General features: G+C 45.6%; 1 protein-coding gene across 4 annotated transcripts in view; it reads left to right on the top strand.

Moving 5' to 3' along the window:
* Nucleotides 1-23,002, top strand: part of LOC124040107 (integrin beta-4-like) — a 36,918-nt gene extending 13,916 nt beyond the window's left edge. For 2 of the 4 annotated variants that reach the window (XM_046356943.1, XM_046356945.1), the window contains exons 15-39: nucleotides 487-841; nucleotides 1,195-1,301; nucleotides 1,405-1,438; nucleotides 1,574-1,768; nucleotides 1,993-2,096; nucleotides 2,211-2,269; nucleotides 2,395-2,567; nucleotides 3,301-3,480; nucleotides 3,684-3,832; nucleotides 3,932-4,139; nucleotides 10,392-10,709; nucleotides 10,825-10,994; nucleotides 11,317-11,497; nucleotides 11,733-11,870; nucleotides 12,012-12,194; nucleotides 13,621-13,749; nucleotides 15,586-15,777; nucleotides 16,069-16,242; nucleotides 16,778-16,900; nucleotides 17,288-17,437; nucleotides 18,052-18,240; nucleotides 19,923-20,078; nucleotides 20,216-20,380; nucleotides 20,557-20,919; nucleotides 21,024-23,002. In XM_046356943.1, the coding sequence (XP_046212899.1) occupies nucleotides 487-841; nucleotides 1,195-1,301; nucleotides 1,405-1,438; nucleotides 1,574-1,768; nucleotides 1,993-2,096; nucleotides 2,211-2,269; nucleotides 2,395-2,567; nucleotides 3,301-3,480; nucleotides 3,684-3,832; nucleotides 3,932-4,139; nucleotides 10,392-10,709; nucleotides 10,825-10,994; nucleotides 11,317-11,497; nucleotides 11,733-11,870; nucleotides 12,012-12,194; nucleotides 13,621-13,749; nucleotides 15,586-15,777; nucleotides 16,069-16,242; nucleotides 16,778-16,900; nucleotides 17,288-17,437; nucleotides 18,052-18,240; nucleotides 19,923-20,078; nucleotides 20,216-20,380; nucleotides 20,557-20,919; nucleotides 21,024-21,172 (4,344 nt within the window). In that variant the 3' untranslated portion in view covers nucleotides 21,173-23,002. Of the gene's footprint in view, nucleotides 1-486; nucleotides 842-1,194; nucleotides 1,302-1,404; nucleotides 1,439-1,573; nucleotides 1,769-1,992; nucleotides 2,097-2,210; nucleotides 2,270-2,394; nucleotides 2,568-3,300; nucleotides 3,481-3,683; nucleotides 3,833-3,931; nucleotides 4,140-10,391; nucleotides 10,710-10,824; nucleotides 10,995-11,316; nucleotides 11,498-11,732; nucleotides 11,871-12,011; nucleotides 12,195-13,620; nucleotides 13,750-15,585; nucleotides 15,778-16,068; nucleotides 16,243-16,777; nucleotides 16,901-17,287; nucleotides 17,438-18,051; nucleotides 18,241-19,183; nucleotides 19,324-19,922; nucleotides 20,079-20,215; nucleotides 20,381-20,556; nucleotides 20,920-21,023 lie in introns of those variants that run through there. The other 2 variants (XM_046356946.1, XM_046356947.1) reach the window with 2 other exon arrangements.
* Nucleotides 23,003-23,789: the final 787 nt, after the last annotated feature.

Raw genomic sequence — 23,789 nt, 5'->3', positions numbered from 1 at the left:
TTTGGGTCAGTCAAAGTGTTAAGGCATTCTGCCACTGTGTACTCTCTGTTTAGGACCAGATAGCATTCCAATTTGCTCAGGGTTTTGGTTGATTCTTTCCAGTGTGTCAAATAGTTTTGTTGTGTTTTTGTGTTGCTGGCCTGGGGCTATGTGAGGTCTGTTTGTGAACAGAGCCATAGAACCAACTAGTTGAGGGGACTTCTCTAGGTTGATCTCTCTGTAGGTGAGGGCTTTGAGGCGGAATCTGTGGGCATCGCTTCATTTTAGGTGGTTGTGGAACTTAACAGCTCTGTTCTAGAGGGGATAGTCCTATTTCTGCTCTGCATACATTGTTTGGGGTTTTGCGTTGTACACTAAATATATTTTAGCTAAATTCTGCATGCAGAGTCTCATTTGGGTGTTTGTCCCATTTTGTGAACCCTCCCTCCAGAATGCGACAATATTTTTAATGAATGATCTAACCCCCCCCCCCCCTCTCTCTCTCAGGGTGTCTGTAACGGGCGTGGTGTGTGTAAGTGCGGTCGCTGTGAGTGCCAGGACTCTGGCCTGGCCATGACCCCCACCTGCGAGGCTAACTTCCAGGCCCAGCTGGGGATGTGTGAGGACAAGAGGAGCTGTGTCCAGTGTCAGGCCTGGAAGACCGGAGAGAAGAAGGCCAGCGACCAGTGTGACCAGTGCCAGTTCAAAGTGGTCATGGTGGACGAGCTCAAGGAAAATAAAGAGGTGATTGAGGCGTGTAGTTTCCGTGACGAGGATGACGACTGTACGTACCACTACACCGTGGACTACCCCGAGGAGCAGACTGACAAGGAACTGGAAGTCCAGGTGCTTAAAAAGAAAGGTGAGGCATGACCAGCGTTCATATATGGGTGACAGGTGGCCTAGCGGTTAGAGTGTTGGCCCAGTAACCGAAAGGTCGCTGATGTGCCCAGGGTCGCTGTTGATAATGGCAGAAAATGGCTACCCCACACTCTGAGGGTGTCTCAGGGAGAGTGGGATATGCAACACACAATTCACACACACAAGGACAGGCACCTGCCTAATTATTATAACCCTTATACATTTGTTTATATGACGCTAATACAACCACGGGGGTTCCCTGGTTTGTTCTGGAAGTGCTCAGCATCTTTGTGACTTGCACCCTGGTTGTGATGCTGATGTTATGGTTGATGTTGTCCTGGTCCGTCCCCTTAGACTGTCCCCCTGCTGGCTTCCTGTGGCTGATCCCTCTCATCATGTTCCTCATGCTACTGCTGGGTCTACTGCTGCTCTGCTGCTGGAAGTACTGTGCCTGCTGCAAGGTACTGTCCTGTCACAACCATAACACACCCAACCATGGCCTTGCCACACTCTGAAGGAAATAATCCCTCTTTGCCTCCCTCCCTCGTTCTCTTTCTCTCTCAGGCATGTCTTGCTCTGCTGCCATGCTGTGGAAGAGGTGAGTTCCTCGAGCCGTATCACTTTCATGAACCTTTTAATATCCTTCTGTGCGCATATTACTGGATCTGTACCATGTTTCCAGGCAGTATTGTAACGTGTGATTGAACATGTGTTTTCTTATGTGTGTCTGTAGGCCGTATGGTTGGCTTTAAGGAGGACCAGTACATGCTCCGCCAATCCCTGCTCACCTCTGACCACCTGGACACGCCCCTAGTGAGGACAGGCCCGCCCAAGAGCACCGACGTGGTTCGCTGGAAGATCACCGACAATGTGCACCGATCGCCCAATCACCCGCTGGCGCAGGTCCAGCCCAACCCCAAAGAGACCAGTGAGTGTGAAGTGTTCCGAATTCCATCTCTCCCATTGGTTGGAGTTATCGGTAGAACTTCCTGGTTTACATGATCATGATTCTGAGTGATGAAACATGAGCCCTAATCCACCTCTCTTCTCCTCTTCTACTCATCCTTATTGGCCTCTCATCCTCCTCTTCCTCTCCTCCTACTCTCTTTCTTTCCTCCTCCCCTCTTTCCTCCTCTCTTCCTCCATCTATAGTCCAGTTCCCTCTGTCCCTGCGTCTGAACAGGTTGTTCACAGAAGGTTTGTCTCACCCCGACGCCAGAGACACGGAGATGCTGCGCAGGGAGGTTGATGACAACGTGAGTGTGTTTGTGTGAGTGTGAGCAAGCTGGGTGTTAATATACAGTATTGTATGACCACCCTTGTGACATTGGATTGCCTGTGTATACTTTATGTGTGTCCTCTCTGTTTAGCTGAATGAAGTGTACAAGCATGTTCCTGGAGCCCAGAGGGTTCAGAATACCAAATTTAGGTGAGACACTTATTTCAGAATGACTTTCAATCCCTCTTGAATTTATTACAATGCAAGTCATTTTTGTGCACGTCGTCTAAATCGTATTTCCTCATGTCATTACTGATATTCTGGTTGTGTTTCAGATTACAGAGGAATGCTGGTAAAAGAAAAGACCACACAATTGTAGACACAGTCGTGTCCGCTCCTCGCTCCAGCTACCCCGACATCGTCAAATTGACTGAGAAAAACGTCCAGTCTGGAAACTTCCAAGATCTCAAAGTGGTGCCGGGCTACTACACAGTGGCTACAGACAGAGGTGTGTGTGTGTGTCTGTGTGTATGTCTGTGTGTATGTCTGTGTGTATGTCTGTGTGTGTGTCTGTGTGTCTGTGTGTGTGTCTGTGTGTATGTCTGTGTGTATGTCTGTGTGTATGTCTGTGTGTGTCTGTGTGTGTGTCTGTGTGTATGTCTGTGTGTATGTCTGTGTGTATGTCTGTGTGTATGTCTGTATGTATATCTGTGTGTATGTCTGTGTGTATGTCTGTGTGTGTGTCTGTGTGTATGTCTGTGTGTGTGTCTGTGTGTGTGTCTGTGTGTATGTCTGTGTGTGTGTCTGTGTGTGTGTCTGTGTGTGTGTCTGTGTGTATGTCTGTGTGTATGTCTGTGTGTGTGTCTGTGTGTGTGTCTGTGTGTATGTCTGTGTGTATGTCTGTGTGTATGTCTGTATGTATATCTGTGTGTATGTCTGTGTGTATGTCTGTGTGTGTGTCTGTGTGTGTGTCTGTGTGTGTGTCTGTGTGTATGTCTGTGTGTATGTCTGTGTGTATGTCTGTGTGTATGTCTGTGTGTGTGTGTCTGTGTGTGTGTCTGTGTGTATGTCTGTGTGTATGTCTGTGAGTGTGTCTGTGTGTATGTCTGTGTGTATGTCTGTGTGTGTGTCTGTGTGTGTGTCTGTGTGTATGTCTGTGTGTATGTCTGTGTGTATGTCTGTGTGTTGGGAGTTTATTAACTGTCTCTCCATCTCGCTCTCTCTCTCTCTTCTCTCTGCAGAGGCGGCTGGTGCCGTGGAGTTCCAGGAGGGGGTGGAGACGGTGGATGTGCGCGTGCCGCTCTTCATCAAGGAAGATGACGATGATAAGAAGCAGCTGCAGGTGGAGGCGTTGGACGTTCCTCTGGGCATCGCTGAGATAGGGAAACGCTTCGTCAACATCACCATCATCAAAGAACACGGTGAGAGCCAATCAGAGGAGCCTTATCTAACCCCTGACCTCCATACTCTTACACACACATGATTCTTCCAAACCATATAGCATTACAAAACACTTCCTTACTATTTATATCCAGTGAATATGTGTATATTTCTTTTCTCTTTTGTGTTCTTCCCCTGACCTTATTTAGCTCATAATTGTGTGTGTCTTTCCTCTCCTCTCCAGCCAAGAGTATTATGTCGTTCCTGCAGCCTTCCTACACCTACAGCCGACAGGACAGAGTGGCTAACATCCCCATTAGCAGAGAGATCATAGAGGACGGACACACACAGGTCACCTACCGCACCCGAGACCTCACCGCCAAGGACAAGAAGGTAACACACACACACACACTAAAAGACAGCAATATCACACCTTTCATTAGTCTAACTGTTTCTTTTTACAATCCTAACTACTCTTCCCTCTCTCGCCAGGACTATGTGACAGTGGATGGGGAACTGTCCTACGGGCCAGGGGAGACCCAGCAGACTGTCCCTGTGCGTCTATTGGAGCTGGGAGAGGGAGACGGTCTGCTGAAGGACACACAGGTCAAACAATTTGTCATGGACCTCAGTAACCCAAGACAGGGAGCCAAGCTGGGACGCTACCCCAGAACCACCGTCACCATCACTGACCAACCTGGTGAGGTTATATACTACTGTCACTATCACTGACCAACCAGTTAAGAGGTCATATACTACTGTCACTATCACTGACCAACCAGGTGAGGTTATATACTACTGTCACTATCACTGACCAACCAGGTGAGGTTATATACTACTGTCACTATCACTGACCAACCAGTTAAGAGGTCATATACTACTGTCACTATCACTGACCAACCAGGTGAGGTTATATACTACTGTCACTATCACTGACCAACCAGGTGAGGTTATATACTACTGTCACTATCACTGACCAACCAGGTGAGGTTATATACTACTGTCACTATCACTGACCAACCAGGTGAGGTTATATACTACTGTCACTATCACTGACAAACCAGTTAAGAGGTCATATACTACTGTCACTATCACTGACCAACCAGGTGAGGTTATATACTACTGTCACTATCACTGACCAACCAGGTGAGGTTATATACTACTGTCACTATCACTGACCAACCAGTTAAGAGGTCATATACTACTGTCACTATCACTGACCAACCAGGTGAGGTTATATACTACTGTCACTATCACTGACCAACCAGGTGAGGTTATATACTACTGTCACTATCACTGACCAACCAGGTGAGGTTATATACTACTGTCACTATCACTGACCAACCAGGTGAGGTTATATACTACTGTCACTATCACTGACCAACCAGGTGAGAGGTTATATACTACTGTCACTATCACTGACCAACCAGTTAAGAGGTCATATACTACTGTCACTATCACTGACCAACCAGGTGAGGTTATATACTACTGTCACTATCACTGACCAACCTGGTGAGGTTATATACTACTGTCACTATCACTGACCAACCAGTTAAGAGGTCATATACTACTGTCACTATCACTGACCAACCAGGTGAGATTATATACTACTGTCACTATCACTGACCAACCAGGTGAGGTTATATACTACTGTCACTATCACTGACCAACCAGTTAAGAGGTCATATACTACTGTCACTATCACTGACCAACCAGGTGAGGTTATATACTACTGTCACTATCACTGACCAACCAGTTAAGAGGTCATATACTACCGTCACTATCACTGACCAACCAGGTGAGGTTATATACTACTGTCACTATCACTGACCAACCAGGTGAGTTATATACTACTGTCACTATCACTGACCAACCAGGTGAGGTTATATACTACTGTCACTATCACTGACCAACCAGTTAAGAGGTCATATACTACTGTCACTATCACTGACCAACCAGGTGAGGTTATATACTACTGTCACTATCACTGACCAACCAGGTGAGGTTATATACTACTGTCACTATCACTGACCAACCAGTTAAGAGGTCATATACTACTGTCACTATCACTGACCAACCAGGAGAGAGGTTATATACTACTGTCACTATCACTGACCAACCAGGAGAGAGGTTATATACTACTGTCACTATCACTGACCAACCAGGTGAGGTTATATACTACTGTCACTATCACTGACCAACCAGGTGAGGTTATATACTACTGTCACTATCACTGACCAACCAGGTGAGGTTATATACTACTGTCACTATCACTGACCAACCAGGAGAGAGGTTATATACTACTGTCACTATCACTGACCAACCAGGTGAGGTTATATACTACTGTCACTATCACTGACCAACCAGGTGAGGTTATATACTACTGTCACTATCACTGACCAACCAGGTGAGAGGTTATATACCACTGTCACTATCACTGACCAACCAGGTGAGGTTATATACTACTGTCACTATCACTGACCAACCAGGTGAGAGGTTATATACTACTGTCACCATCACTGACCAACCAGGTGAGGTTATATACTACTGTCACTATCACTGACCAACCAGGTGAGAGGTTATATACCACTGTCACCATCACTGACCAACCAGGTGAGAGGTTATATACTACTGTCACTATCACTGACCAACCAGGTGAGGTTATATACTACTGTCACTATCACTGACCAACCAGGTGAGGTTATATACTACTGTCACTATCACTGACCAACCAGGTGAGGTTATATACTACTGTCACTATCACTGACCAACCAGGTGAGGTTATATACCAATCCAGGTGAGGTTATATACTACTGTCACTATCACTGACCAACCAGGTGAGGTTATATACTACTGTCACTATCACTGACCAACCAGGTGAGGTTATATACTACTGTCACTATCACTGACCAACCAGGTGAGGTTATATACTACTGTCACCATCACTGACCAACCAGGTGAGAGGTTATATACTACTGTCACTATCACTGACCAACCAGGAGAGAGGTTATATACTACTGTCACTATCACTGACCAACCAGGTGAGAGGTTATATACTACTGTCACTATCACTGACCAACCAGGAGAGAGGTTATATACTACTGTCACTATCACTGACCAACCAGGTGAGGTTATATACCACTGTCACTATCACTGACCAACCAGGTGAGGTTATATACTACTGTCACTATCACTGACCAACCAGGAGCGAGGTTATATACCACTGTCACCATCACTGACCAACCAGGTGAGAGGTTATATACTACTGTCACTATCACTGACCAACCAGGTGAGGTTATATACTACTGTCACTATCACTGACCAACCAGGTGAGAGGTTATATACTACTGTCACTATCACTGACCAACCAGGTGAGGTTATATACTACTGTCACTATCACTGACCAACCAGGTGAGAGGTTATATACTACTGTCACTATCACTGACCAACCAGGTGAGGTTATATACTACTGTCACTATCACTGACCAACCAGGTGAGGTTATATACTACTGTCACTATCACTGACCAACCAGGTGAGAGGTTATATACTACTGTCACTATCACTGACCAACCAGGTGAGAGGTTATATACTACTGTCACTATCACTGACCAACCAGGTGAGGTTATATACACTGTCACTATCACTGACCAACCAGGTGAGAGGTTATATACTACTGTCACTATCACTGACCAACCAGGTGAGAGGTTATATACTACTGTCACTATCACTGACCAACCAGGTGAGGGTTATATACCACTGTCACTATCACTGACCAACCAGGTGAGGTTATATACTACTGTCACTATCACTGACCAACCAGGTGAGGTTATATACCACTGTCACTATCACTGACCAACCAGGTGAGGGTTATATACTACTGTCACTATCACTGACCAACCAGGTGAGGTTATATACTACTGTCACTATCACTGACCAACCTGGTGAGGTTATATACTACTGTCACTATCACTGACCAACCAGTTGAGAGGTTATATACTACTGTCACTATCACTGACCAACCAGGTGAGGTTATATACTACTGTCACTATCACTGACCAACCAGGTGAGGTTATATACTACTGTCACTATCACTGACCAACCAGGTGAGGTTATATACTACTGTCACTATCACTGACCAACCAGGTGAGGTTATATACTACTGTCACTATCACTGACCAACCAGTTAAGAGGTCATATACTACCGTCACTATCACTGACCAACCAGGTGAGGTTATATACTACTGTCACTATCACTGACCAACCAGGTGAGTTATATACTACTGTCACTATCACTGACCAACCAGGTGAGGTTATATACTACTGTCACTATCACTGACCAACCAGTTAAGAGGTCATATACTACTGTCACTATCACTGACCAACCAGGTGAGGTTATATACTACTGTCACTATCACTGACCAACCAGGTTATATACTACTGTCACTATCACTGACCAACCAGTTAGAGGTTATATACTACTGTCACTATCACTGACCAACCAGGAGAGAGGTTATATACTACTGTCACTATCACTGACCAACCAGGAGAGAGGTTATATACTACTGTCACTATCACTGACCAACCAGGTGAGGTTATATACTACTGTCACTATCACTGACCAACCAGGTGAGGTTATATACTACTGTCACTATCACTGACCAACCAGGTGAGGTTATATACTACTGTCACTATCACTGACCAACCAGGAGAGAGGTTATATACTACTGTCACTATCACTGACCAACCAGGTGAGGTTATATACTACTGTCACTATCACTGACCAACCAGGTGAGGTTATATACTACTGTCACTATCACTGACCAACCAGGTGAGAGGTTATATACCACTGTCACTATCACTGACCAACCAGGTGAGGTTATATACTACTGTCACTATCACTGACCAACCAGGTGAGAGGTTATATACTACTGTCACCATCACTGACCAACCAGGTGAGGTTATATACTACTGTCACTATCACTGACCAACCAGGTGAGAGGTTATATACCACTGTCACCATCACTGACCAACCAGGTGAGAGGTTATATACTACTGTCACTATCACTGACCAACCAGGTGAGGTTATATACTACTGTCACTATCACTGACCAACCAGGTGAGGTTATATACTACTGTCATATCACTGACCAACCAGGTGAGGTTATATACTACTGTCACTATCACTGACCAACCAGGTGAGGTTATATACTACTGTCACTATCACTGACCAACCAGGTGAGGTTATATACTACTGTCACTATCACTGACCAACCAGGTGAGGTTATATACTACTGTCACTATCACTGACCAACCAGGTGAGGTTATATACTACCAACCAGGTGTCACTATCACTGACCAACCAGGTGAGGTTATATACTACTGTCACTATCACTGACCAACCAGGTGAGGTTATATACTACTGTCACCATCACTGACCAACCAGGTGAGAGGTTATATACTACTGTCACTATCACTGACCAACCAGGAGAGAGGTTATATACTACTGTCACTATCACTGACCAACCAGGTGAGAGGTTATATACTACTGTCACTATCACTGACCAACCAGGAGAGAGGTTATATACTACTGTCACTATCACTGACCAACCAGGTGAGGTTATATACCACTGTCACTATCACTGACCAACCAGGTTATATACTACTGTCACTATCACTGACCAACCAGGAGCGAGGTTATATACCACTGTCACCATCACTGACCAACCAGGTGAGAGGTTATATACTACTGTCACTATCACTGACCAACCAGGTGAGGTTATATACTACTGTCACTATCACTGACCAACCAGGTGAGAGGTTATATACTACTGTCACTATCACTGACCAACCAGGTGAGGTTATATACTACTGTCACTATCACTGACCAACCAGGTGAGAGGTTATATACTACTGTCACTATCACTGACCAACCAGGTGAGGTTATATACTACTGTCACTATCACTGACCAACCAGGAGAGAGGTTATATACTACTGTCACTATCACTGACCAACCAGGTGAGAGGTTATATACTACTGTCACTATCACTGACCAACCAGGAGAGAGGTTATATACTACTGTCACTATCACTGACCAACCAGGTGAGGTTATATACCACTGTCACTATCACTGACCAACCAGGAGAGAGGTTATATACTACTGTCACTATCACTGACCAACCAGGTGAGAGGTTATATACTACTGTCACTATCACTGACCAACCAGGTGAGAGGTTATATACCACTGTCACTATCACTGACCAACCAGGTGAGGTTATATACTACTGTCACTATCACTGACCAACCAGGTGAGGTTATATACCACTGTCACTATCACTGACCAACCAGGAGAGAGGTTATATACTACTGTCACTATCACTGACCAACCAGGAGCGAGGTTATATACCACTGTCACCATCACTGACCAACCAGGTGAGAGGTTATATACTACTGTCACTATCACTGACCAACCAGGTGAGGTTATATACTACTGTCACTATCACTGACCAACCAGGTGAGAGGTTATATACTACTGTCACTATCACTGACCAACCAGGTGAGAGGTTATATACTACTGTCACTATCACTGACCAACCAGGTGAGAGGTTATATACTACTGTCACTATCACTGACCAACCAGGTGAGGTTATATACTACTGTCACTATCACTGACCAACCAGGTGAGAGGACAGGGTCCAGGGTGTATCACATGTTATGAAAAAAGAAAGAAAGATACCTGTATATTATTTTGATAATTTTATAGTTTTAATATAACAGTGTTTCTTTGGATCTTGGTCAGTTCTCAGGATAGCGTCGCACAACACGTCCCGGACATTATTAAGTTGGGTGTTGAGAACATGGGTAACAGCCTCATTTGAGGTTAGAAAGCCAGCCGTAACTTCCTCCTCTGTAAGATGGCCATAACACACTTCCTCTCTCGTTGCTTCCCTCAGAGCCCAGTGTGATGATGTTTATGAAGAGCACCCAGAACTTCTCCACAGCTGACCCGACCTACTCCGTCCCCGTGGTCCGCACACGCAACCAGGAGGGGCCCGCCACCGTCCACTGGAAGACCCGCAATGCCAAGCGCTTCGAGCTGTCCGGTCCCCTCAAGTTTTCTCCCGGGGAGACTGAGAAGAACATCGTGATCGACCCACGCCCTCACCCTGGACCGGTCAAACCAGAAATCTTCCAGCTGGAGTTGTTTGACCCCAGTACGAACGCCGCGGTCGGGGAGAGGAAGACGACAATGGTCACGATTACTGATGGAGGTAATACACACAGAAACAGACACTGAAACACACAAACACACACATACAGTATGGCGTATCTATAAGGAATCTGATGCATGAGATGTGCATCACTAAAATAAGTTTACTCCCTCAGCATTACCAGAGATTGCCCAGAAGCAGCAGCAGGGTAAGGACTTCATCAACCGGACAGCCATGTCTCCTGGTGGTCGTCTCTTCTCTCCCACCAACGTCAAGGCTAAAGCCACTGGCCCACGAAACATCCGTCTCAACTGGGACGCCTTAGGAAGCACCCTGGGCTACAAGGTAAGGACCCCCCCCCCCCCCCCCCAAGATCTAACCCCTTGGACTGCGAGGTGCTGAGAGGAACTGTCATACAGGACTTAACTTACCTTGACTTAAACCCTTTTACCCCGTGAGGAGCATAGTTCATCAACAGAGGAACTCATTAGATTCGCCCCCTTGACCCACCTGCCAATTTTTGCTGTTGGAAATTAGGAGATTATTTTCCAAAAATCTTTGGAGTGTAATTTTGGAGTATACAAACAAACGTTGGAAGAGTGTTCATTCCAACCAGTGTTTCACCTGTGTTTTCTACATCTTCTGTTTCCCTCTCCCTGGTCACCAGGTGAAGTATTGGATCTATGGGGACCCTGAGACTGATGGTCAGGTGATAGATGTGAAGACCACCCACGCTGAGCTGACCAACCTGTACCCCTTCTGTGACTACGAGATGAAGGTGTGTGGCTACAACGCCCTGGGAAACGGAAACTACAGCGACATGGTGCCCTGTCAGACCCTGGAGGACGGTGAGTGAGCACACTCTCTGTTCCTGTCAAATATGGACTACATTTATTGTCTTTCACAAATAATACTTCTCGGATTGTGGACAATTAATTTTTTTCTTTCTTGTTGAATATTGTTGGGTCGACACAGGATGTAAGCTCAGCGATCGTGTCGATGGTTTTCCCCTCTTTCCTACCTTGTGATAAATGTTTCCTCCTTTATTTCCTCCCCTCATCCCTCTCTCCTGTCCTCCTCCAGTCCCCAGTGAGCCCGGTCGTCTTGCGTTCAACGTCATCAGTCCAACTGTCACTCAGGTCAGCTGGGCGGAGCCTGCCGAGACCAACGGTGTCATCACCAACTACGAGGTCCTCTACACACCCATCAATGACAACACAAGTGAGTGACCAATCAAATCGAAGAATCACCGAATGCCTCTTAATGCCTGTGCTTCTAAGACATTCTGACGCGTACATATTAGAACTCAATCATTTAATGGGATCTCTGTGTTCTCCTCTCCCTCGTCCTTCCCCCTGTTAGAGCCGATGGGTGTTGCTAAGAAGGTTAAGATAGACAACCCTAAGAAGAGGATGTTGCTAATTGAGAACCTACAGTCGGCCCAGACCTACTGCTATAAGGTCCGGGCTAAGAACAGCGTTGGCTGGGGTCCATTCAGAGAGGCAACCATCAACCTGGCCTCACAGCCTGTCAGACCCATGTCCAGTGAGTTCCTCCAAGGGTACTGCATTGCTGTTTTGTGGAAAATAAATCCTCAAATGAACCAATGAAAACCAACTGTTGCTGCAGCCCTCAAGGACCTGAATTGTGCTGTCTCCTACTATAGGATACTATATTGAATTGTGCTGTCTCCTACTATAGGATACTATATTGAATTGTGCTGTCTCCTACTATAGGATACTATATTGAATTGTGCTGTCTCCTACTATAGGATACTATATTGAATTGTGCTGTCTCCTACTATAGGATACTATATTGAATTGTGCTGTCTCCTACTATAGGATACTATATTGAATTGTGCTGTCTCCTACTATAGGATACTATATTGAATTGTGCTGTCTCCTACTATAGGATACTATATTGAATTGTGCTGTCTCCTACTATAGGATACTATATTGAATTGTGCTGTCTCCTACTATAGGATACTATATTGAATTGTGCTGTCTCCTACTATAGGATACTATATTGAATTGTGCTGTCTCCTACTATAGGATACTATATTGAATTGTGCTGTCTCCTACTATAGGATACTATATTGAATTGTGCTGTCTCCTACTATAGGATACTATATTGAATTGTGCTGTCTCCTACTATAGGATACTATATTGAATTGTGCTGTCTCCTACTATAGGATACTATATTGAATTGTGCTGTCTCCTACTATAGGATACTATATTGAATTGTGCTGTCTCCTACTATAGGATACTATATTGAATTGTGCTGTCTCCTACTATAGGATACTATATTGAATTGTGCTGTCTCCTACTATAGGATACTATATTGAATTGTGCTGTCTCCTACTATAGTCTCCTACTATAGGATACTATATTGAATTGTGCTGTCTCCTACTATAGGATATTATATTGAATTGTGCTGTCTCCTACTATAGGATACTATATTGAATTGTGCTGTCTCCTACTATAGGATACTATATTGAATTGTGCTGTCTCCTACTATAGGATACTATATTGAATTGTGCTGTCTCCTACTATAGGATACTATATTGAATTGTGCTGTCTCCTACTATAGGATACTATATTGAATTGTGCTGTCTCCTACTATAGGATACTATATTGAATTGTGCTGTCTCCTACTATAGGATACTATATTGAATTGTGCTGTCTCCTACTATAGGATACTATATTGAATTGTGCTGTCTCCTACTATAGGATACTATATTGAATTGTGCTGTCTCCTACTATAGGATACTATATTGAATTGTGCTGTCTCCTACTATAGGATACTATATTGAATTGTGCTGTCTCCTACTATAGGATACTATATTGAATTGTGCTGTCTCCTACTATAGGATACTATATTGAATTGTGCTGTCTCCTACTATAGGATACTATATTTAATTGGATACTTTTAGCATGACCATAGTTTGAGTCTCCTCCCTCTCTCCCTGCAGTCCCTATCATCCCAGACATCCCAATAGTGGACGCGGAGGCGGGGGATGAGTACGACGGCTACCTGATGTACAGCAGCGAGGTCTTGAGGTCACCAACAGGCTCCAAGAGACCCAGCGTCTCAGACGAAGGTGGGTGCCCAAAGACTACGCCACCTTAGCTGTCTCTCGGGAGCCTGTCTCTCCGCAGCCTACCTTCAGTGGCGTACTGTGTGTTGTGGTTCTGTAGTGTGTTTTCAGTGGATCCCATGAAGAATAGCTGTTGCTAAGTAACCGCTACTGGGAGTGAAGCTCACTGCTTTAGATGTACACATATTGGGTAGTAGCCCCCTCATTAAGCCAATGAGCTTCACTGCTCTGTGAAACCAAGTGAATGTTGACTGGATAGGAGAGGACTGTTATAGATGGGTTCCATGCAATGAAAGATCTGTCTATCCATCTTCTGTCGTCCAGTCCTCTGCTCACTGAAGGAGAGAAAGAAAATAAATGAAAACAGAAAAGGTCTTACAGTGTCATGGTCAAGGGGCTTACAAAAATGACTGCCTCCTCCACCCTTCTCTCTCTCTTTTTGCACTCTTTTTTCCTTCTCTTTCTGCCTCTTTCTTCATTCTTTCTCTTTATTTGTTTTGTCCCCCCCCCCCCCTCTCTCTCCCTTTCTCTCTCTGAGGTGTCTTTTACGAAACTGACATTTATTTGACATCTCATGAGATCATCAGAATAATTTCTTCTTCATGGCTTTGGGTTCTATCATGCCTGTCTTCATACCAGTCTTTATTTTCTTCTTTATGGCTTTTTCCCCCCGTGCCAGTCAAACCTTTCCTACCATTGATCCAAACTGAAAAGAAATCTGTGATTGCTGAAAGCCTCCAGACATCTGTAGTAGTAGATATCACCGAAGTTACATACATGCTGCCTCCTCCTCTTCCTCCTCCCTCCTTCACTCCTTCCATCGCTCGCCCTTTCACCAATCACCACGCTTCACAAAAACAACAACTGCCATGCAAACTATCAATCCAGACCTTCACCCACCCACCCACCCTGCTTGCTTCTCCCCTCCATACCAAGGCTTTATCAAGTTGGTGGGTTCCAAGCTGGACCTGCGTTCGGTGTCCTGGAAGAGGCATGTGGATGTGATCCCCTACCGCCTCAGCACAGACACAGACACCAGCACTGACGAGACTCTCCGGCCCAGTCGAGCACAGACCCCATCCCTGAAAGGTGAAGACCACCTACCTGGAGTGCTAGACAGCCAGACAAGACAGACAGATAGACAGGAAGATAGCATGCCAGCTACTGCGCATGGCAGCCACCAACCTCCAAAGCAGCTGCAGTGCCCCCTTATCATCTCCTCTCTGGCTACACAAAATATGCACGATCGGGGATCCTTTAAGATGAGCCTGAGTCTTCAGATCGCTAATCATCAGCATGCGCATTTCCTCACGTCTGCCATCTGCCCTGAAACTGCCACCTGGTTCTACTCTTATACCTACCCCTGCTGCACCTCGCGACCTTCCACCCCACAGAGGGTTCCAGGCATCAACTGCCTCGCCTCCAGTTGATGATCGTGGACAGGCTTTTCCAGGTGCCTGTTTGTCTCCTCTGTCTGTCCTTTTTACACCTCTCTGTGGAGAGAGACCCTGGAAAGGAGGCAGCTTTTAAAGCTTGTGTAAAGGCTTCTCATGGGTGTGAAGGTGGTGATAGCAAAAATATGTCCCTGTGTGCCGTCTGAGGTTGTAAGGTGGCCATTTCTCTTGCAGTTCGTTGTGATTTGTTGCTATCGATGCACTTGAATCAATTGTTTTGGTTCCAAAATGTTTGGTTTGGGTTATGTTGGGTTCCAGAATGTTTGGTTTGGGTTCTGTTGGGTTCCAGAATGTTTGGTTTGGGTTACGTTGGGTTCCAGAATGTTATTGATGTTCTTTATGTTCTCCTCTCACTTCTCCGGCTCTCCTCATCTTTGTCTGTCAGACCAAATGAACGGCAGATGGGAACAAAACTTCCTGTTCCCCGGGGGAAATAATTCCATGTCGCGCAGTGCCAATATGTCGTCTTCCAGCTACAGCCAGCTGTCTCCCATGTCCACCCTCAGCTCCAACCACAGAGGAGGGGCCGGAGGTTCCATGACTACGGAGTCCTCCACAACATACCTCTCTGGACAAGGTACGGATGGATGCAGATTCTTTCTTACAATGTGTCAGCTTTTGAATCTTTCTGTTGACTTACAGTGGTATGATAGTGAAAAGAAATTCCAGCTGGCTTGTCTTCACCAGAACAGTAGCTACACTTCACAGATTTCAGCAAACTTGGGAGATTTCCAGTTTCAATGGGCAACGTGTTGACACCGAAAGTTCGAAAGGCATTGCACTCAGAAGGCCGGCTAGAATTCTACGGTTCTGTATCCATGTGGTTCATCATAATTCTACTCCTGTCTTTTCTTCTCCTCTCCTACAGGAGGGAACTCGCTCTCCCGCACTCAGGTGATCGGGGGCGGGACGCGCACAGAGAATGTTGTCATGAGGAAGCGGTCAGAGAACCGAGGTTACTATGAGTATGACGACAACATCCGAGATTCCATCGTCATAGGAGACCTGTCCAGTGGATTGTCGGGATACACAGACGGCAAAAGTAAGATTCGTTGAAGTTGAGGCGTATTTGAAGCATAAAGAGCCGATCATTTACGATCCACACTGACACAGGTCCCAGGTCACAGGCATATTTCACCGAGCCACTGAGACGAGGTCTTTGACTATGAGGCTTTTGCTTAGGAAAATGCCACTGCATAGTATTTAGATATTTCTGTCCTCTGCTATTGATCGCTGGGAGAAGCTTATCTGTTTGCCTGTAGCAGTCGGGGCTATAAATGTCAGATATACACATCATCTGCAACAGGTTTACTGAGGAGATGCATGAGGCGGATGGCTTGGATGTCAGTTATCGATTATTGGGGCTGGTGGCTGTACAGGGCTATGCAGGAGCTATGGTGACTGTCGCTCTCCCCTTTTCTATCTTCTGTCGTTCTCTTTCCTTCGATCCTCTCCCCTCCCTTGCCTCTTTCTCTCCCCTCCCTGTGCTCCTTCTCCCACTCCTTCACTTCCCTCCCTCTCCTGTCCTCCCTCTCTCGTCCATTTGCTCCCTTTTTGCTCGCTCCCTGCGTTCTCAGGTACTTATGGCTTCAGCCCCACTCAGACACAGTACAGCTACAGTATGTCTCAGGTCTTGCGGGGCAGGACCCAGTCTGAGGATGTCAACGATGCGCTACTGAATCTGGACAGGGTGCTCCAGGGTGAGTCCGTCTGCCAGCAGCACACACACAGAGCTGTCCTCTCTCACACCACTGGGACTATAGCAGGGCTTAAAGCTACACTGTGGGTTCATAGTAGGACTTACCACGCCCATTGCTGGTTTGAGAGGAAGGCTTGGTGTCGCTAAAGCTGTTTTTTGCTGTGATATGTTTGGTTTAGGGAAAGTTCTTTCTCCCTCTCTCTCTCTCTTTAGTTCTCTCTCTCCATCGAGCTCACTCCCCGCTCACTAATCCAATCTTACCTATTAACTGTCAATGTCACCCCTGTAATTTACTTGACTCCACTTAACCCCTAACCCCTGACCCCTCTTTCTCCCCCCATCTCTTTCTGTCTGTCTCTATCTCACTGACCTCTCTCTCTCCCGTCAGACTCTCGTTTGGCCTCTGGGGTCCCTGACACCCCCACCAGGTTGGTGTTCTCTGCCCTGGGCCCCACTGCCCTGAAGGTCAGCTGGCAGGAGCCCCACTGTGACAGGGATGTGCTGGGGTACTGTGTTCTCTACCAGCTACTCAATGGAGGTAAGGACCCATGACTGATTTGTGTCACATTGTAAACACATGGGGTTTTGTTGATGTGCGGAAGAAGAATGTTGTTTTTCACTTGTGAACATAGTTCTCTGGTTTTTATTGACTAGGATTTGAAGAAATGTGTCTTTAACAGTTTCCTTAACCCTGTCAACTTATTTAGATCTCTAAAACTTGTCCCAGCATACCTTCAAACATTTTCAGTGGGGACCCCGTTTTTTCAGCCAGAATTTCTGGGGACCACATTTTTTCCACAATAACTTCTCGTGACCCCCACTCGAAATATAATGACAGCCTTAACGTTGGTCAATTCCGATTTTCAATAAATAACATTAAATTCATTACATTTTCATCTCAAAATGAAAATAAATCAATAATACATTTACTCATAACACATAAAAAAATTCTAGATAACTTTCTCAAAAATGTGTGTATATTGCCCCATACAATTATCTGTGCTCTTAATTTTTTGTTCCAACCCCCCCCCCCCCCAAAACAAACAAAACAATTGGCAACCCCACTGCAGTAGCCCCTTAGTGGGGTCGCGACCCAGACTTGATGTGTACCACTGCTCTACAGTAATCAAAGCCCCTTGTCTCTCTCTCCAGGTGATATGAAGCGTATAGACGTGTCCAGCCCAGCAGAGAACTCTGTGGTGGTGCAGGACCTGCTGCCTAACCACTCCTACCTGTTCAAGGTGAAGGCTCAGAGTCTGGAGGGCTGGGGACCAGAGAGGGAAGGAGTCATCACCATAGAGTCAGCCGTCAACCCCAACAGCCCACTCAGTCCAATGCCAGGTAATCAGCAATACATCTCTGTTGATCCATTTCTATCCACACTCCTTTGCTAGCTAATTCACACCTGACCTCTTTCTGTTTTACTCTATATTTACTTTCTCTTTCCAATTCCCTCTTTTTATCTTTAATCTCCTTTGTCCCTTCTTTACACCTTCCTATTTTTTATCTTCCCCTCTCTCGCTCTCTCTCTCTCTCTCTCTCTCTCTCTCTCTCTCTCTCTCTCTCTCTCTCTCTCTCTCTCTCTCTCTCTCTCTCTCTCTCTCTCTCTCTCTTTCTCGCTTCCTCACTCTGTCTTTCCCCCCTTCAGTTTCTCCCTTCACTCTGAGCACCCCCAGTGCTCCAGCCCTCCTAATATTCACAGCTCCATCCCTTACCTCTATCCTCTCTAACTCCCGTCTCCCCCTCTCCCTCAGGTTCTCCCTTCATTCTGAGCACCCCCAGTGCTCCAGCCCTCCTAATATTCACAGCTCCGTCCCTTACCTCTATCCTCTCTAACTCCCGTCTCCCCCTCTCCCTCAGGTTCTCCCTTCATTCTGAGCACCCCCAGTGCTCCAGCCCTCCTAATATTCACAGCTCCGTCCCTTACCTCTATCCTCTCTAACTCCCGTTCTCCCCCTCTCCCTCAGGTTCTCCCTTCATTCTGAGCACCCCCAGTGCTCCAGCCCTCCTAATATTCACAGCTCCATCCCTTACCTCTATCCTCTCTAACTCCCGTCTCCCCCTCTCCCTCAGGTTCTCCCTTCATTCTGAGCACCCCCAGTGCTCCAGCCCTCCTAATATTCACAGCTCCGTCCCTTACCTCTATCCTCTCTAACTCCCGTCTCCCCCTCTCCCTCAGGTCCTCCCTTCATTCTGAGCACCCCCAGTGCTCCAGCCCTCCTAATATTCACAGCTCCATCCCTTACCTCTATCCTCTCTAACTCCCCCCCCCCCTCTCCTTCAGGTTCTCCCTTCACTCTGAGCACCCCCAGTGCTCCAGCCCTCCTAATATTCACAGCTCCATCCCTTACCTCTATCCTCTCTAACTCCCGTTCTCCCCCTCTCCTTCAGGTTCTCCCTTCACTCTGAGCACCCCCAGTGCTCCAGCCCTCCTAATATTCACAGCTCCATCCCTTACCTATATCCTCTCTAACTCCCGCCCCCCTCTCCTTCAGGTTCTCCCTTCACTCTGAGCACCCCCAGTGCTCCAGCCCTCCTAATATTCACAGCTCCGTCCCTTACCTCTATCCTCTCTAACTCCCGCCCCCTCTCCTTCAGGTTCTCCCTTCACTCTGAGCACCCCCAGTGCTCCAGCCCTCCTAATATTCACAGCTCCATCCCTTACCTCTATCCTCTCTAACTCCCGTTCTCCCCCTCTCCTTCAGGTTCTCCCTTCACTCTGAGCACCCCCAGTGCTCCAGCCCTCCTAATATTCACAGCTCCATCCCTTACCTCTATCCTCTCTAACTCCCGCTCCCCTCTCCTTCAGGTTCTCCCTTCACTCTGAGCACCCCCAGTGCTCCAGCCCTCCTAATATTCACAGCTCCATCCCTTACCTCTATCCTCTCTAACTCCCGTTCTCCCCCTCTCCTTCAGGTTCTCCCTTCACTCTGAGCACCCCCAGTGCTCCAGCCCTCCTAATATTCACAGCTCCATCCCTTACCTCTATCCTCTCTAACTCCCGTTCTCCCCCTCTCCTTCAGGTTCTCCCTTCACTCTGAGCACCCCCAGTGCTCCAGGCCCACTGGTATTCACAGCTCTGTCCCCCGAGGCACTGCAGCTGAGCTGGGACAAACCCCGCAAACCCAACGGAGATATCCTGGGCTACGTGGTCACCTGTGAACAGCTGCACGGAGGAGGTGAGACTGAGCGCTGACTCCAAATCAGATTTGTTATGGACAACGCTAGCAAATGACCATTCACTTTCATAGTTATATGTGTATTCACTTTCATTTCATATTCTAATCCCCACCTCCTCTCTCTCTCTCCCCTCCAGGTGACATGCGTTCCTTCCAGGTGAGCGGTAACAACGCTGAGACCAGTCTGACGGTTCCGGACCTGAGTGAGAACATGCCATACAAGTTCAAAGTTCAGGCCAGGACGACGCAGGGCTTCGGGCCCGAGAGGGAGGGTATCATCACCATCGAGTCTCAGGATGGGGGTAAGAGGACAGAGTCCTACAACACTCTTTTTTATCCAGGGTTTTTATCTAGTGTTTAAATTGAAATGAATAATGTGTCGGTACTCACTTTAAATTTACTATAATTTCTATACATTCGTACATTTGGAATGATGTTGTGTATAGAATTCTCTGTCTCTCTTTTTCCCCTTCTATAGGTAGCACGTCCCAAATAGGTGGAATAGGTGGTATGTCTCAACTAGGAGGGCTAGGTGGTATGTCCCAAATAGAAGGCCTAGGAGGTATGTCTCAACAAGGAGGCCTAGGTGGTATGTCCCAAATACAAGGCCTAGGAGGTATGTCTCAACAAGGAGGCCTAGGAGGTATGTCTCAACAAGGAGGCCTAGGAGGTATGTCTCAACTAGGAGGGCTAGGTGGTATGTCCCAAATACAAGGCCTAGGAGGTATGTCTCAGTACAGCAGTCAGTCCTTGACCAAGAGAGATGTGTTCCAACTGCCGACAGAGGTCAGCACCCACAGCAACGTCACACACACCATGATCAACGACCCCTACTTCTCAGGTATCAATTGAATCTCTTTATCTCTCTCTCGCTCCCTCACACACACACACAGACACACACAGTGTCTCTCTCTCTCACACGCTAACTCCCTCTCCTACCCCTAGGGGACGGTATGATGATGACTTCCCAGCACACAGAGACCAGCGGCATGGTAACCCGTCATGTGACTAAGGAGGTGGTCCAGAGGAGCATGCAGGTGGCCGGCTCCAGCAGCGTCACCAAGAAGGTCGAGAGGTCGTTCTATGAGGCTTGAGGTCAAAGGTCAACGACAAGATGGCGGTGTCCCTGGGGCCCAACACACCGTGTTCACCTTTCTGTCTGTTACAGTGGACCCTGTCCTGTCCTGCCCTCTGTCTGACATGGGATTAATTTCATTATTTTTTTATCGTTTTGTCTCTTGTTTCTATTTTGTTGGAAACATTTTATATTCAAAAAACTCTACCACCCCCACATTCTTGTTGGAAGTTTGTCATTTTTATACACAATACTCATGGCTCCCTCTATTGGTTCTAGCTGGTATTACGCCCAGAGACTTTAGATTAGGCTACTGCGCTAATCTGAGGTCGTATCACAATAGTTTAAAGTAGAGCCCGCACTGGTGTTAATATCTCTTGGCAGAGATTATCTGAGAGATAATGGAGGGAGAGTGTACAAGTGTTTATACCGGCTGGCTGCTAGATGTCTTGCAAGATGACTGCAGTTTGTTAATTTGATTACATTTACATTTTTTAAAACATTTTAGTCATTTAGCAGACGCTCTTGTCCAGAGCGGCTTACAGTTAGTGCATTCATCTTAAGATAACTAGGTGGGACAACCACATATCACAGGTTGTCTCATCTTAGTAGCAACCGCCTGCCAGTACGCTTAACTATGTTTGTTTGTAGGGGCTCATAGAGAATTGTATTATTAGATTGTTTGTGATTCTCACAGTCATTACCATAACAAACATGAAATAATTAGGCTGACGTGTTTTCTTTGTCAGAAGAGATTTAATTGAAATGTTCATGCCAAATACTGTATTGCGATGTATTGTTTGTGTAAAAATATATTTCCTATGGTTTTGCATATTTCTTTTTTTTGTACATTTTCCATGCTGAACAAAGTTAAAGAGATTCTCTGGTACTTTTGTATATGTTTTAACCAGTAGTTCCGAAGGTAGCGCTCACAAACCAAAAGTGGTCCCCAAACATTCCGTACTATGTAATAATAATAATATATGCCATTTAGCAGACGCTTTTAACGTCTGCAGATATGTGCACCACGTCATTGCTCTCTCGCGCGATGCTGTGTGTGCTATCTTGCTATCTGTCACACAGATGGCGAGGGACTGAAGCTCATTGGCTGAAACTCGCCCCACACGGGGGCAAAATTTGGAGAAAATGGAGCCATACAGCTTACAGAAAACAGTCGCTATCAAATTAGGAATTTGGTGGCTAATTGAGGTAAAACAGTAATTCTGCTCATAGATTATGCCTGTATGAACTACACATTGACACATCCAGCCCAAATTAGGATCTTTAAAAAATACTTAGTAGTCGCCAAAGTTCTGGAGCATGTCTTTAATAAATCCATAATGTAGATATAACATCATAAGGTAACAGTATTTCATACTTTAAATGTTTATCTCATTACTGTATAATTGTTTTAAAAAGAGTACTTCGGTCTACAAGCATGTTATGCCTAACTAATATATTCTAGCATAGATAGAAAACTTGGTCCTGATATTTCAGAGGGATATGTTTTGTGACAAAAAGATTGTATTCTCTTTATAATGTATTTTTACACCTATGCTGTGCTTTGGTTCAATTCTAAATACTGTCTATTGTAACAAGTCCTTACACTTAGTGAGATATATGGCAAAAATAATTATACTGGTTGAAATGTAGAAGTTGAATTTGATATGAAAATAAAAAGTCGTAATGATATTTGATAAATATACCAAAAATAAATGTTTCTACTTTGTCATCATAGCTACTCATGAATTACTTTGTGTAACGTTCATACAATAATCTGCTGTTTGTTTTTTTTATATCTGACATGTCCATTTTATGGCATTTAATAAAGATTGAATATGAACCTCAATACTATAGTTGCATTTCTATCTATTCTCATAACCTTTGTAGACCACAAACCGACAAACAGATCTTTGAAAATGTTCATTTATTGATGACTGGGGGGGGAAAAAAGCATTGTTCACACTGTTATACACACGGTCAATATCATACCTCAACTTCCAAATGCTGACACACATTATGAGACTACTGCGTGCTGTCTGGCTTTCGTCTGTGTGCAAACTCTCACTGAACTACAGCATTTCAACTACATTGGATCTTTGGGTAATTTGGGCAGCACTTTCTTTACAGTGTCTTTATACCATAAAATACAACTGCAATTTAACAACCAATACAAACAGTTACCACTTCATTTCCAGATGGTATAAACTGGTATGAAGACACTAAGAGAAAAAGTGTTGGGAAATGATTGTTCTTCAACCCTTGTCCTGGGGAGTGCAGGCTTTTGTTCCAGCCTAATTTGAACACACCTTGTTCAACTAATCAACTAATCATCAAACCATTGCAGAAGGTGTGTTAGGGCTGGAGTAGAGCAAAACGCCTGCACTCCACTAGCCTGGAATTGACACGGAATAGTGCTACGTTTACAATATTGAGGGCTCGATTCCATCAGGTCTGCGTTAGCCGACACCCGCATAGCTGTTGTTTTGACGTTTGTCTGAGGTGGAACCGTGTTAGAGCTGTCAAATTCACAAGCGGCTCCCAGTATTATACCTATCGTGAACATTGCCATCCCAATGCAGCCTTGTTTACATGTTGGAACACTGGAATGTGTGATGTCATCTACACATTGATTA

The sequence above is a fragment of the Oncorhynchus gorbuscha genome, linkage group LG07 (genome assembly GCF_021184085.1).
Source record: "Oncorhynchus gorbuscha isolate QuinsamMale2020 ecotype Even-year linkage group LG07, OgorEven_v1.0, whole genome shotgun sequence".
NCBI classification, from domain to species: domain Eukaryota; kingdom Metazoa; phylum Chordata; class Actinopteri; order Salmoniformes; family Salmonidae; genus Oncorhynchus; species Oncorhynchus gorbuscha.
Note: the sequence above shows the minus strand (reverse complement) of the source record. Positions and strands in the feature narration are given on the sequence as shown.